The sequence below is a fragment of the Zootermopsis nevadensis genome, unplaced genomic scaffold (genome assembly GCF_977971745.1).
Source record: "Zootermopsis nevadensis isolate Lab colony 2312 unplaced genomic scaffold, Znev_1.0 Znev_ptg000044l, whole genome shotgun sequence".
Classification (NCBI taxonomy): domain Eukaryota; kingdom Metazoa; phylum Arthropoda; class Insecta; order Blattodea; family Termopsidae; genus Zootermopsis; species Zootermopsis nevadensis.
Window position 1 is genome coordinate 3,029,707 of NW_028259176.1, and position 13,300 is coordinate 3,043,006.

Below are 13,300 nucleotides of genomic sequence, written 5' to 3' on the forward strand. Positions count from 1 at the left end.
CTCATCTCTCTCACACGACAACCACATCAAATACATTCTAATGCTCATGTACTCACACAACGAATGCCTGGTTCAGACCGATATCAGTCTCTTGCGGATTCGAGGTTCCTTCTTTGTCCCAGCAGGTTTAATCTTCTGACATCAAGTCGGTCTGCCAACTGTTGCCGCACGTACTTCAACGCTTCTCTGGCTAGCAGTACGCAGGTCACGTGGTGCTCAGTAGAATCTGAAGGATCATTCTGTTTCTCGTAATCTGCTACTCCCACAAAGAGAAAATACATTCACATTCAAGAAATCAAGACATCACACTCTTCAAAGAACACACAGTTTTACTTCACCAAGCAGTTAACACTCCCACCTTAGCCAATGAACAAGCACCTTCCATTTTCAGAAGACAAATTTTGTCATGTTCATTACAAACCCATTCACAAGTTAACTTTAAATATGGGTCACGACCAGCGACCTGACAAAATCTGAACTCCCTCGCTTACAGATTCATATTGCAACCTTTCTTTCGTCCCCCCCAGCAAATTTAAAACATTCGCCAAGTGGGCCATTATTCCACACGTCATAATACTGCAACTACAAACTCTACAACTCACACACATCACGTCAGACCCACGCAACTTCCGTTGCCACTGATTCAGTGGATATTTAATGAACAGTTCGCTTGCCGTCTGTCTGGAGCCGAGGATGTTGATCGCTGTCTCCAAGATAGGAACAAGTGCCAGGTGTCCCGGCTTACACGGCTCCCTCTCCTCGTGCCCCATTATGACAGCAAGGGAGTCTATAAACACCAGTCGGTCCATGCCCTTCAGGTTCGCCTGTTTTGATGTCATGAAGAAAGGACCTAAATGAAAGATTAAGAAATGGCAAGCCACTACAACACAGCCAACATCTGTAGCACTTCTACTACTAAGGTGAATTCAACCGACAAGGGGCAAGAGGTAGCCGTATCAATTAGATTTATTTTCCATATCACCATTAGTAATGCCACTTTATAATGCCTTCTGGAAGCAAAGGTGGAAACTTCACCGTCAGTAATATAAATTGTTTCAATGTTGAACAATCTAAATTTATAAAACTGAACTCACCAGCTTCCTGTGATATCGCCACCATTGTGTAGTGACAAACAAGGAACACCGTCATAACTCTTTCATGGCTGCAGCAACAAACACTCCTACCAACTTACACAACAGGCCTTACTGGTTTTTCCAGATATGAAGCAGAAATAAGTACGTCAGACGCTTTCAACCAGTTCACGTACTAAATATGGTTTAAAGAGAGATTTCAGGTTCTCACAGTCGTCTTTGGGTTCTAACACCACTTGGACTTACAGAAAACCAACACCGATTACGATTTTTAAACATTTAATGGTTCGCTATATCAGCTGAAGTTATCCTTGTGACTAAGCGCAATGCCATGAGGCAGTGGGAGCATGGAGGTAAACTCCATGCATTCTCAATTACGATGTGCGATCAGAAAGTTTCTAGACTGCGCCTATAAAAACCCGTACACTTATCTCAGGTATTAAATTCATCCATCACCCTCGAAGTAGTTCCCCTGGGAGTGAACACAACGATCCCAGCGCCGCTGCCAAGCCTGGAAGCATCCCTGGAAATCTTTCTTTGTCAGCCTGTCAAGCACCATCTGCGATTCTGCCCGAATCTCTTCTATCGTCTCAAATCTCCTTCCCTTTAGCTGAATTTTCATCTTTGGGAAGAGGAAGAAGTCACACGGAGCTTAGAAAGGAAGTTGGGGTCGGTTCTTGCAAGATCTTTGAGCTCCTGACAAACGAGAAGTCGATTCTGCTTCTGGTCCTCAGACAGGATGCGTCGCATGTGGAGTTCTTCCTTTAGAATCAGCTGACAGGTCCCATAGCCTATCCTAACAATGTCGCACAAGTCGTTGATGGTACGACGTCGATCTTCGTGAATGGCCTGCCGAATCTTCGTAACATTTTCGGGCGTTGTGCTCGAAGATGGTCGTCCAGAACGCTCGTCATCATCGACAGAGGTTCGGCCATTTTTAAAACGTGAATGCCACACAAAAGTTTGTGCACGACCCATTGTGGACTCCCCAAATGCTTGCTTTAGCATTTCATAGGTTTCCGTAGCCGTTCTGGCGAGTCTTTGGCAAAATTTGATGCACACGCCATTCCGAAATCGCAGGAGGGTCAGTGTAATGCACTACCAATACGCCCGTAACTAAGAAACAAATGCTAATTCGATGATGCCGGCTGGCACACTGATTCACTATGAATGTAGGCCGCACCCCCTAAAGGCAGAAGCTCGTACTACATCCGGTTCACCCTCTATTGACACAGCCTGAAACTTTCTGATCGCACCTCGTATAGAACTATGTGGAGGTCAGCCTCAAAATGTGGTTCCTTACACTGGCAAAGAAAAATCACGTTCTTCATTGTTTCTTTTTAGTCTCAATAGAAGAAATAGACAAGTTCTTTATTTCATTAAAACCATTTACTACTTTTCAGGAAAAAAAGGTCTTCTTCTTTCAATAATGGCATTATAATTCAGAAAAGAAGTTTATTAAACAATTTACTCAAATAGATGAACTTGCCTGTGACTGACGTCTGGTGAGTGGCTCTGGCTTGCTTGTCCTGCAATCTGTAGGGAATCCCATGGACTGCGGAGATCTCCACATGTGGATCATCAATCACAATGAGTACAGATAATTACACTCGCATCCTAATGTTCAGTGTACAAAATGTTGGTCACAACAGTGGCCAATGCAGTAGCTGCTTCCTAAATCAGCAACTGATGTACGGGGCACAGAGCAAATGGGAAATCTGGGTTTATGATATGACAAAGAAATACATTACTTGTAGAAGCCTCCTGGTACTGGCAGGATACTAAACCCAAACTAATTGTGATACAGCCTCTAACGGGCTCACTGTACCAGTAAATAATGAGTTCTGGGTGCTCAGAGAAAAGTCTATAACAGTGCCTCATGGACTGCCTTGGGACTCGCTTACAATTCTGCGTTGAAAAGCCAGTGATTAACAATCTGTTATGTCATGTTAGTACCATCAGGCTGGAAAAACATCTTTTATTTTGTACACTATTTTAATATCAAGAATGAGGTTAGTTTGACAATATTCTTCTGCCTCCAACTGCTCTTATATACCTTGGACAGGAGAAAAGCTGCTGCACTCTATTCTCATCATCATTAAAATTCAGGGATGCCACCAAGAAACAGCAAATTACTTCCCAGCACTGACGACGGTAGAACGGATCCGTCGTGCTTGACTTCAGAGCACTAGATGCTGTCTCCACGACCTGGAAAACACAAGCAACAGTTTCAAGTTATAACGACTAAGGAAAGTGAAATGTTTTAGTTACAGTAACTTCCATGCGGCATTGTTATAATACTTTCACGTACTGCACTTACTGTAATACTCTAAACACCTTTTCTCCACATCAGGGCGCATGTCATATTTATTTCCAGAACCTTTGGGTTTCATGGACACCTAGACTTTTATTTTGTATGTAAAAAACAAATTTGACAAATCTCAGCAACACTGAAATAAAAATTAACTACAAGCATATAATTTTTGTATAATCTATGCTAACCATAATAAACGTCAAAAAGGAACGTACTATACAGGTATCAAGTTATTTAATAATCTTCCACCAACAATTAAAACTCTAAATGATTTAAAGGTGTTCAAGCGTGCATTGAGAGGTCACCTCTTCACTCACTCTTTCCATTCTGCAGATTATTTCACCTCTGCTGAAATTTCTTAAGATTTATGTATTTCTATAATCTATATTTAAAGTGGTTTTGTATTCTTATTTAAAATTCTGAGGTTTATGTATACAGTGAAACCTCGATGCATCGTTTTTGGCGGGGGTGGGAAATAAAAACGATGAATGCGGGAAAACGATAGATGCGGGAAAATGTAACATTATTTTATATGGGATGTATCCGGGACCGAACAAAACGGACGATGCATCTGGGAAAACGATAGTTCGGGGAACGATGGATAGAGGTTTCACTGTACATGAGACATGAGAAATACAGACAAAATTTTAGTATGTAGACCTGAAGGGAAAACACAACATGGGCCACCCAGCCACCAACAGAGGAAACATTAAAATGTTATCTTAGAATGGGAGGTTATGGACTGGATCCATCTGGATCAGGATAGAGCCAATGGTGGGTTCTTGTAAAGATGGTAATTATACTTTGAGTACCACACTAAGTAGGGACTTTTGTACCAGACTGATTATTAGCTTCTGAACAAGGATTCTGGATTTAACAGGTTTAACATGAGTGGGAAGGAGCACGATGCTTACAGCATCCAATAGAATTTCCTTTGTTAAAATGAAAAACTTGACTCATTACACTTCTCAAGAATTTATCTTCACAAAAATTAACCAATAAATGTACATAATATAAAACATACCATGCTGAGACTTGTAATTTTTATTTTAACCACTTATCAATTTGGTGTAAATTTCATAAGGCAAAAATATTCACATATTTGTGGTTCTTGGTTTATTTAATTATGGTTTTTCAGCTGCATTGGCTATGCAGCATCAGATTGCTGTGAATAACAAAATGGAAAAAATGTGGAACCCATTATGGCCTGTTTTAAGCTACTATCCCAGAATTTGCCTGGAAGAACTGAGGAAAACAGATTCTTAGCTGCTAAATGACAACTTACTGCAAGATACATCCTGCACCAGATTTAATATGGTTTCATAAAACAGTATAAAGTGGAACATGCAAATGGATGAACAATAATAACTCCCATTTCCCAGTAATGCGTTCTTTGTTTTGCACAATGCAAACAAAGAGAATCTAATAAAATAAACTCAAGGTTGGCACATAAACAACAAATAATTTAATGCAAGTTTTTTTAAAGTCAAAAAAATTTATAGTTGGACATAAAATTAAAGAAATACTGAGCCTATACATGTATTCCTCCAAGCAAAAGCTTCAGTGACATTGTTTTACAAAGTGGAAAGTCAAGTTTATGAAGCCAGAAATCATAATTAAATTAAAGAATACTAACCTTTCTGATATTTCTCTTGCTGAACTATGTGGTATAAGTGGAAGCCCACAATAAATGGATGGGAGAAATCACCTGATGCATGGCATATCATGTGTTCCTTCAGCATTTGCTGAAAAGTTGATGACAGATCAATATATTCAACCGTAGCTGCAAAGCTCCCAAATCACAACACGATAAAAGCACATACTTTTGAAAATAAAAAAAAACTGTAGAAGAAACACAATGTGGTTTAAAAAATTTCAGCCATTAAAGTGAAGATGGATGAAAGTATGTCCCAGTGAACCAACTGAGCTCGTGATGCAAGTTTGGTAAGCTTTTTATTTTTCAATCTTGCAGATGGAATTCGGGGTTCAGATTTTTATCAGTCAGTTTTGTATTGCACATGAGTACACTCCCTCACCCACACACACATGCATGCTGATGTTAAGAGATGGCACCACTATGAAATATACAAAGAACAAAGAGTTCTGATTTAAACAAACACTGACCTCCATAATATTAACAGCCCTCTCTTCATGCAGTACTCCTTCCACATGACATATCAACCACTGCACAGCATCTGCACTCACAAATGTATAGCTTGGCAAGCTGGGATGATGAGTTAGAAAACCAACACCTGACGCTGTGTTTCGCATAGCTTCAATAATTTCTAATATTGTTGCTGTGCTCTTCAGTCGATGGATGTCAAAATGACTCTGACTGAAATAACAGTTTCAAAATTTCATTAATTATTTAGTACAGAATAATCAATCACGTCTTCAACTGTTCACAGGACACTACTATTACAGAACCTATTATTTACCATTACACATCATCATCCCACCATCACAGCAGAAATTCAGGGCATGATACAGGGTCAAAATTATCCAGTCGTTGTTGGTATGGAAATAATCACCTCCTTTTTTTCAAAGAAGTTCCCACTTTTTATGCAGGTTGTGTAGCAACCAAGCCTCCTCATCTCTATATTTGCATAACTTCTAATCCTCACTTTCCATCATGCTGTTCCCTTCTTTTTGTGTGACATCTTTCCTAATCTGTTGTCCACATCTTGATCTTGTTCTCAATCTCCCTCTTGGACATCTTCCTTCTAGTTTCATGTTCAGTACCTCCTTTATAATTCTCTCTTCTGTCATTCTTCAAACATGTACAAACCATTTTATTATCTTATTTATTAATCAGTCTTTAAAGAGGTAGATGTTGTATGATTACCGGTATTATACACAAGCAATCAAAAGGTTGCCAAAGGTAAAAGTTTCATTCCTACTGCACAAATTTCCAGTTCTAAAACATCCTCAATCTTGCTTGAAACTGGGGTTGACATTGGCAACATTACAAAGCTGGCCTTTCCCTTGCATTTTTGTTCCATGGGACCCTGCCCCTGCACTTGCTGCTCCAGTGGTTATGCCCCACAGAGCATCATCCCCCTTGTTAGGCCTGAACACCACTGGGCTACCTACCATAAAAGCTACTGATAAAACAAATTTATTAGCAAAATCACAATTTTTATAGTCTCTTGCTATTTCTGTACCTGTTATACTGCATACAAACTTTACTGTTTATTTTATATTTCAGCATTTTACGCAGTGCCCAGAACCTGTTTTCCAGATTATAGACCATCTTAAGGTCCCATTCCAGCATTTGTCTGTAAGAAGCAATGGGGGGAGGAATGAAAAACTGAAAAAAGAGCAGGAGTATTATCAACTCAATGGCTATATATGATGACTTGCCTATCATCTGTGGGGTCCTGATGATGTGGGGAGTCAGTTGTTTGCTGCTGCTGCTGTTGTTGTTGTTGCTGTTCAGGAGACACTGGCTGTTGACCTGAAATCTTGTCTCCCAAAGCTGCCTCGCTGGCAGGAGAGATGCGACCACTGCTACTTACTTCTGCCTTCACTCGCTCCATGACTTTAGAACGTGACCTAATGCATCAATTACAATAAATACAACTGAATGAATTGTAAACGGTTATAACTCTATCTGTATATCTGACATACATATGAGATGCATTCTAAAAGTAAGTTACACTTGCTAGGTGTTACAAAAGCTCTCTCTTATGTTTTTCTTAGCACAAAACTCAATTACCTCAACTGTAAGCTGTAACTGTAATATTTCACATTTAACAGTTGTAATTTCACTATAAATGCTACTTCTGAAGAATGTATTGGCATGAAATTCTCAAGTTTCTTCTCTTCTGCACACATGTCTTGGGCCTGTCTAACTTCTGGCTATACCCAAATATGGAAGACTAGAGATGTACCTTGAGAGAGTATCAGTCAAAAACTTAACATGAAAAATGAATTACCACTGTTGCAAATAAACTACTAAAGACTTCCTAAAACACTTCTAAAATTGGACACGTGGCAGTTACGTACAGAGCAAGGAAACTATTTAGGAAAATGAACAAACTGTGCACTCTGTTCTCAGTAGCATTCCTTTACAGTAAAATCAAACTTACTTTTACAATGTACCTCATACATCAATTTATATATGCAAAGGCAATGTTTAAACATAAGTATCTCAATTCTCTACTATTGTCTCTTGTGCTGACTGGTGAAGCACTCTTCCAATCCACCAAACCCAACTCCCTACCTACTACATGCACTTATAAGGCTTCCAAAAATACCCAACCATTATGTACTCATCCTGAAGATGGCAACTACAATGTTTGCCAAAACACTGAATAATTCAAAATTTCAACATCACTCATTTCAAAAAGCCTAAACTGTGCATTTACCAACATTTCAGAGGTCCTTGCTGCCTCCATCATCAGGGCGATGAGTAAGCCATGCGCATGGAAGTGGTTTGAGTTACAGCGACAACAGAATCTTTCAAAAACTTTTGTATGGGTTTGGCTTCTTGTAATAAACATACAAGACAAAAACTCTTCACTTACAAACACGAGACAATGCAGTAAACACACTTTGAAGTTCTCTTAACTTGTGAGAATAGAATACTGTAGAACAATATGCCTATTTTTTTTAATTTTCACTCAACACATGGCATTAAACACTTTTAGCGCATACAATAGCGGGGATCAGGTTAATACATATAAGAAATTGCAGAATTGTATAAACATGCAATACTCCATCTTATTCATGCCCCAATGTGTTTTGATGTTTTAATATTAAAATACAGAAGATAAAATTATAAATTACAGTCCCATTCTTTTAGCTATTAACATATTTTCTGTTATACAAAACACGTCAAATTATTACAAGACCTATGTATATGTACAGAATTTTCAAACTGAGAGTCTGAATACTTCAAAAATATGCCATATTAATAAAACTAGCAACTTACTCTGATAACATCTCTCTCTCACTCAGTCTGGGGTACATGGTTTTATGGAAAAGTTACAGTTACTCAGCTTGTAAAGAAATTCCCTGCAAGTTTTGGAACTAAAAGTGGATTTCCATGCATGCCTCTTGATTCAATCACCAAAGAACAGAATTCAGTTCAAATCTTCATATCCTGCACCCATAAGATCCATCTCAAAATTATCCTTTTCTCAAAGCTGAGTCTCCCAAGTTATTAAATGTATCATTTGAACACTTACAGTGGTTAAATCAAGAAAGAAAAGATGAGCCTGGAAATGTAGTATGGGTAAAATGAGAAATACAGTACATTAAACATTTTGGTTGGTAAACCACAAAGGAAAAAGACCACTTAAGAGACGTAAGCACAGAAATTAGGTATTAAGATGTGGACTGGATTGATCTAGCTCAGGTTATTGAGCAGTGGAGGGCTTTTGTAAAAACTATAATGAATTTCTTCATCAGCCAAGTCATGGTAGTACAACCTCTTTCTTCTCTTGGGCTAAGAATAGCTTTCCTGTTGGATCAAGGGCCAATAAACCCTTCCTGGCACATTTCTTAAACTAATAGCCAGTTTTCGTTGTTGATGAGAATATTTATTCATAAATTACAAATTACATGCTCAAATGTAAGTTTTATTGAAATGTAAAAAAATTACTATAGAGTTACACATTATTTTAAATTTTTTTCTCCAACAGCTTGTATCTGACACAATTCACAAGTGGTTTTGGGCTGGAAGTGGCCCGCAGGCCATCAGCTGGACTATGCTGAGGTAGGTAACTGTAACTTTGCACAGATGAGTCTGTACTACTGTGTTACATATGTATATTCAAGCAGATGGTAAAATGTGTCTTATGTGTCAGAAAACAGAAGCGCAATGCTATTAAAATGATGGACACAATGATACTGACCTGGTGGTATGTCGTTCAGCCATGCGATTAGAACCATGCTTCTCCTAGCAGAAAGAGGATACAGTGAGAAACAAAAGAGGCAGCAATTTTGATCAAACATCAAACATACACATAACTCCATACCAAGGTGAAATGGCCATAAAACAAGAGCACAAAAATTCAATGACATATTTTGAATCTGTACATGATTATTCACAAAGGCAGCATTACAGTTTAAACTGCATTCCCACACCAACATCAAAATAAAAATAATTTTATGCCAGTGTACCTCAAACTGTGCATCATGACATCCCATACCGAGTCACACCAAAAAGCATAAACAGATTCAAACCAATGGCTGAAAACTTCTAAACTTTAGCTTAATAAATTCTTTTCCTAACTACCTTTCAATTTATGCAATTTAAGTGAAATTTAAATGACAAGCAAAAGTGCAGCATATGAATCTCTATTAAGCTATAGGCTAATGTAACTTCACCTCTATTAACCTTTAACAACTGTGTATTGTGGTTTATGTGCAAATGAGCTGTGTTACACTAGCATATTGTAAACTGCTCATCAGGCTGACAGTGTCATAGTACATGGGTTTAAATCTCCCATTTCTGTATGATAAAGGTTAAATTCCCACATTCAGGGTTAAGAAATGCTTTTGTAGATTACATCACAATAAAATGTTTATAGAGAACAATTCAAGCAACATTTAAATACTGTTATTTTAAAGCAATCAAAAATATGGTTGAAATAAACTGTGCATTGAACAAAATGTCCATGTTGCAAGGGCCATCTAATAAATTTCCAGATGGGTCTGAATTTGTTAAACTGTCTTACAAGAAAATATAATAAACTCAAGAAAGAAGATGCTTGCATTCTTGTTGGAGCCTACTCTTGCCTACATAGAATCTAGCGAGATCATTCTCAGAAGAATAAGGATCTGTCCCCAAGAGAGAACACAATTTGCAGCATTCCAGTATGGGGTCAGTACCCAGGTCTATCTCATTAAAACAAGCACATGAAACACAAAACCATATTAATAGCATTCATGAAGTTACACAACAAAAACAGGAATATACATTACACAAGAAAACTATAAAGCTGGAAATCTGAAAAATCTGTAGCCAATATTAATTTTGTGATATGTTTAAAATAAACAATTCTGTGAGTGCCATAAAAATGCAAAGGAGACAAAAACCACTTTCTTCGTTCAACACTAAATATTCTCTGTAGCTGGTAAATTATTGTTCAGACATGTAAAAGTAAAATGTATGTACACATGTCTATATGTAAAGTACTATTCTGCATTTGAACTGTTTGTATGTACAACCAGCAGATGTCCTAGCAAACTATAGTTCACACTTGGTATCTATTATAGCCAAAGCAGAAGGTAAGAGTGTAACTGAGTGAGACAGTGTAGTTTAGTGAAAGACTGACAATAGTGCATACAGTCTGTCAGTTGTGTCAATTTATAGGTTCTGGAGTTTAAAGTAAGACTGTCAACATAGTGTAAACATTTCACAGATAAGACATAACATTTCAATGCAAAGATCCTAGCATCATATTTACTAGTGTATTACACACCATGATTTCAGAATTAAATATTCCTGATATACTGAGGAGAAAGAATGCATCTTTCATGCCAGAAAATATACTAATTACAATATCTTCCCTCCTCCTTCCTAAAAGCCCAGAACAAAAATATCACTACATAGAACTACAATTCCAATTACTGTTTCATATAGATCCGAAACATGGTTTCTCCTTTGGAGGAAAGAACACAGATCAAAAGAATCCAAGAATAGATGGTCATGGAGAATTTCTGCATCTAGAAGAGACGACATAACAGGAAAATGCAGAAAATTACACACTAAAAGGTTTCACTATCCACTTAATATTTTTAGGGTTATTAAATACATGAAGACGTGACATGAATCATATATGGGGGAAACACAAAATGTATACACCATTTAGATGTAAAACCTCAAAGGTAGGCAACATTTAGGAGATGTAGGCGCAAATATAAAGAAAATACTGAAATGGTCCAAGATTAGATCCAATTGTGCACTCTGATGATGACAGTTATAAATTTAAGGTATTTCTCAGTCATCTGATTAACAATTGTTTAAAAAAGACCTTGTACAATAGAATATATTCCTATTTTCATAGAATAACTTCAGAGATACTTTATGGTACAAGATACTGAAAATGTTATTATTAGAAAATAAAGACATTTCTGTACAATTAATTTGTAAAGCCTACAAACAATCAGCCAACATTAAGCCTTCACCATGTTGATGAGGAAAGCTGCCAAGCTGAAACAGATTTTATCTTTACCTACCCACAAATCTTACTCATAACACAATCCATAATCTACTGTCTATAAGTAATGCCTTCACCATGCTGCTGGAGGAATAAACACAAGTTGATGAATATTACAATTTTGCACTTGAAGAAAGCTGGAATAGATATTAAATCAAGTGTGTGCAAACAAAAAGAAACCCATCTGCAACAAACCTCGGACGTGGCTTGTCGACAACACGGTTGCTGCCCAATCTTTCTCTGAATGGAGAATTGCCAACAACACTTGTCTGAAACCAAGGAAAAAGATGACTCTTGACAAGAGTGTATGCACGTTAACAGTTTATAAGTTATGCACATCACATACAGTGAGTTGGGAAACATGGTCTCTTACGCTGACAGAAGAACATAAATCACTTGAACATCATGGTCAAAAGGTTAGCAAATAACTTTATATTAGGAAGGACCTGGATTAGAATCTTGGCTTGGATACCGACTATCCTGACTGAAAATTTTTTGTAGTTTTCTGTTACATCCAGAGCTAAGCTGGTTGTCCTGTAACATAGGGATTTAAATTCCCTATGCCCATACAACAAAGATTAATTACCGTTCTTTGTCCTGTCTGCAAGCTTAAAAACAGCTTTGTCCTACATCTTTCTTTATTTGGTTGGGGCCTCATAAATATTATATTAGTACAAAAGAGCTCAATGTATAGAACATTTTGGAAATAATGTTCTAATATAAATGCTTAAAACGGTGTAAGTACTTGCAGCAATATGAAGCCCAATGAAAATAGAAACATTCACAGCTAAGGTAATGTTGTAACTCATAAAAAAAATATTACTGCTCTGCATTTAAACAGATTCATATCTGAAGCTTGTATATTATATTAAGTATTACACTTTTGATTAGTTACAACAGAATACACCATGTTCTTGTATGATTTATCATAATGGAATATACAAAATCCTAATAAGTTTTATTAGTTTATGGATGGGATGACAGGTCAGGAATGGAAATGTACCTGTGAATTATTCGATGGGTTACTTGTTGATGAGCTGTTACTGTGGGAGAGGAAAGTCAAACTGGAGCTATGGCGACGATGTATCAACTTTTGTCGGCCCTTGCTTCCTGTTGAAAAGCCAGGGCTCTGTAACATAGGCATGCAGTTGGCAAGCAAAGAAGACAGACAAGCAACTCAGATCTACTGTATATTCTAAAACAATGACAACAAATCTTCCCAGTCAATGCCTTAATATTTTAGCCTATAAGCTACATAACCAAAACTGAAATCTATATGCAGCAAGACTTGAACACAAACAAACGCATTCTTTGCAATTTTGAAACCAGAATCTTTATGTTTATTCATTGTGGACACGTATTCTGCTAGCAGAGGTAATCATCAGAACAATACATTATAATAGCATGGAGACATACATTTTATTGCTGGCAAACCTAATTAATAGTACAGGTATTTGACTGCACAGAGGCAGAAAGTATGTCCTTATATTCTATTAAATACCACAATATCAAAAAATTCCAGGCAAATTTTACAGATCTTAACAAGATTTATATCATATCTCTGATGTCACATGCTAATTTTTGTAAACTGAAGATGGAGGTAGTATGTTCCTCAAAAACACTGATCTACCTACACGTCCACATGGTATTACGACACAGTAGTCCAACATCAATGTGTTTTAGAGAAATTTGATCAACTTCTATTTGAGCTTTATGTAAGAAGA

At 37.3% G+C, this 13,300-nt stretch overlaps 1 protein-coding gene across 19 annotated transcripts in view; it reads right to left on the reverse strand.

Annotated features, from left to right (window-relative positions):
• The window catches only part of LOC147871700 (GATOR complex protein Iml1-like), a 55,141-nt gene that overhangs the window by 15,876 nt on the left and 25,965 nt on the right, over positions 1 to 13,300 (reverse strand). For 8 of the 19 annotated variants that reach the window (XM_087360378.1, XM_087360375.1, XM_087360380.1 and 5 more), the window contains 8 exons: positions 12,580 to 12,705; positions 11,772 to 11,845; positions 6,769 to 6,960; positions 5,530 to 5,740; positions 5,042 to 5,150; positions 3,148 to 3,299; positions 2,581 to 2,656; positions 57 to 850 (listed from right to left, as the gene is read on the reverse strand). In XM_087360378.1, the coding sequence (XP_087216504.1) occupies positions 3,280 to 3,299; positions 5,042 to 5,150; positions 5,530 to 5,740; positions 6,769 to 6,960; positions 11,772 to 11,845; positions 12,580 to 12,705 (732 nt within the window). In that variant the 3' untranslated portion in view covers positions 57 to 850; positions 2,581 to 2,656; positions 3,148 to 3,279. Of the gene's footprint in view, positions 1 to 56; positions 851 to 2,580; positions 2,657 to 3,147; positions 3,300 to 5,041; positions 5,151 to 5,529; positions 5,741 to 5,838; positions 6,176 to 6,764; positions 6,961 to 9,266; positions 9,311 to 11,771; positions 11,846 to 12,579; positions 12,706 to 13,300 lie in introns of those variants that run through there. The other 11 variants (XM_087360386.1, XM_087360379.1, XM_087360385.1 and 8 more) reach the window with 11 other exon arrangements.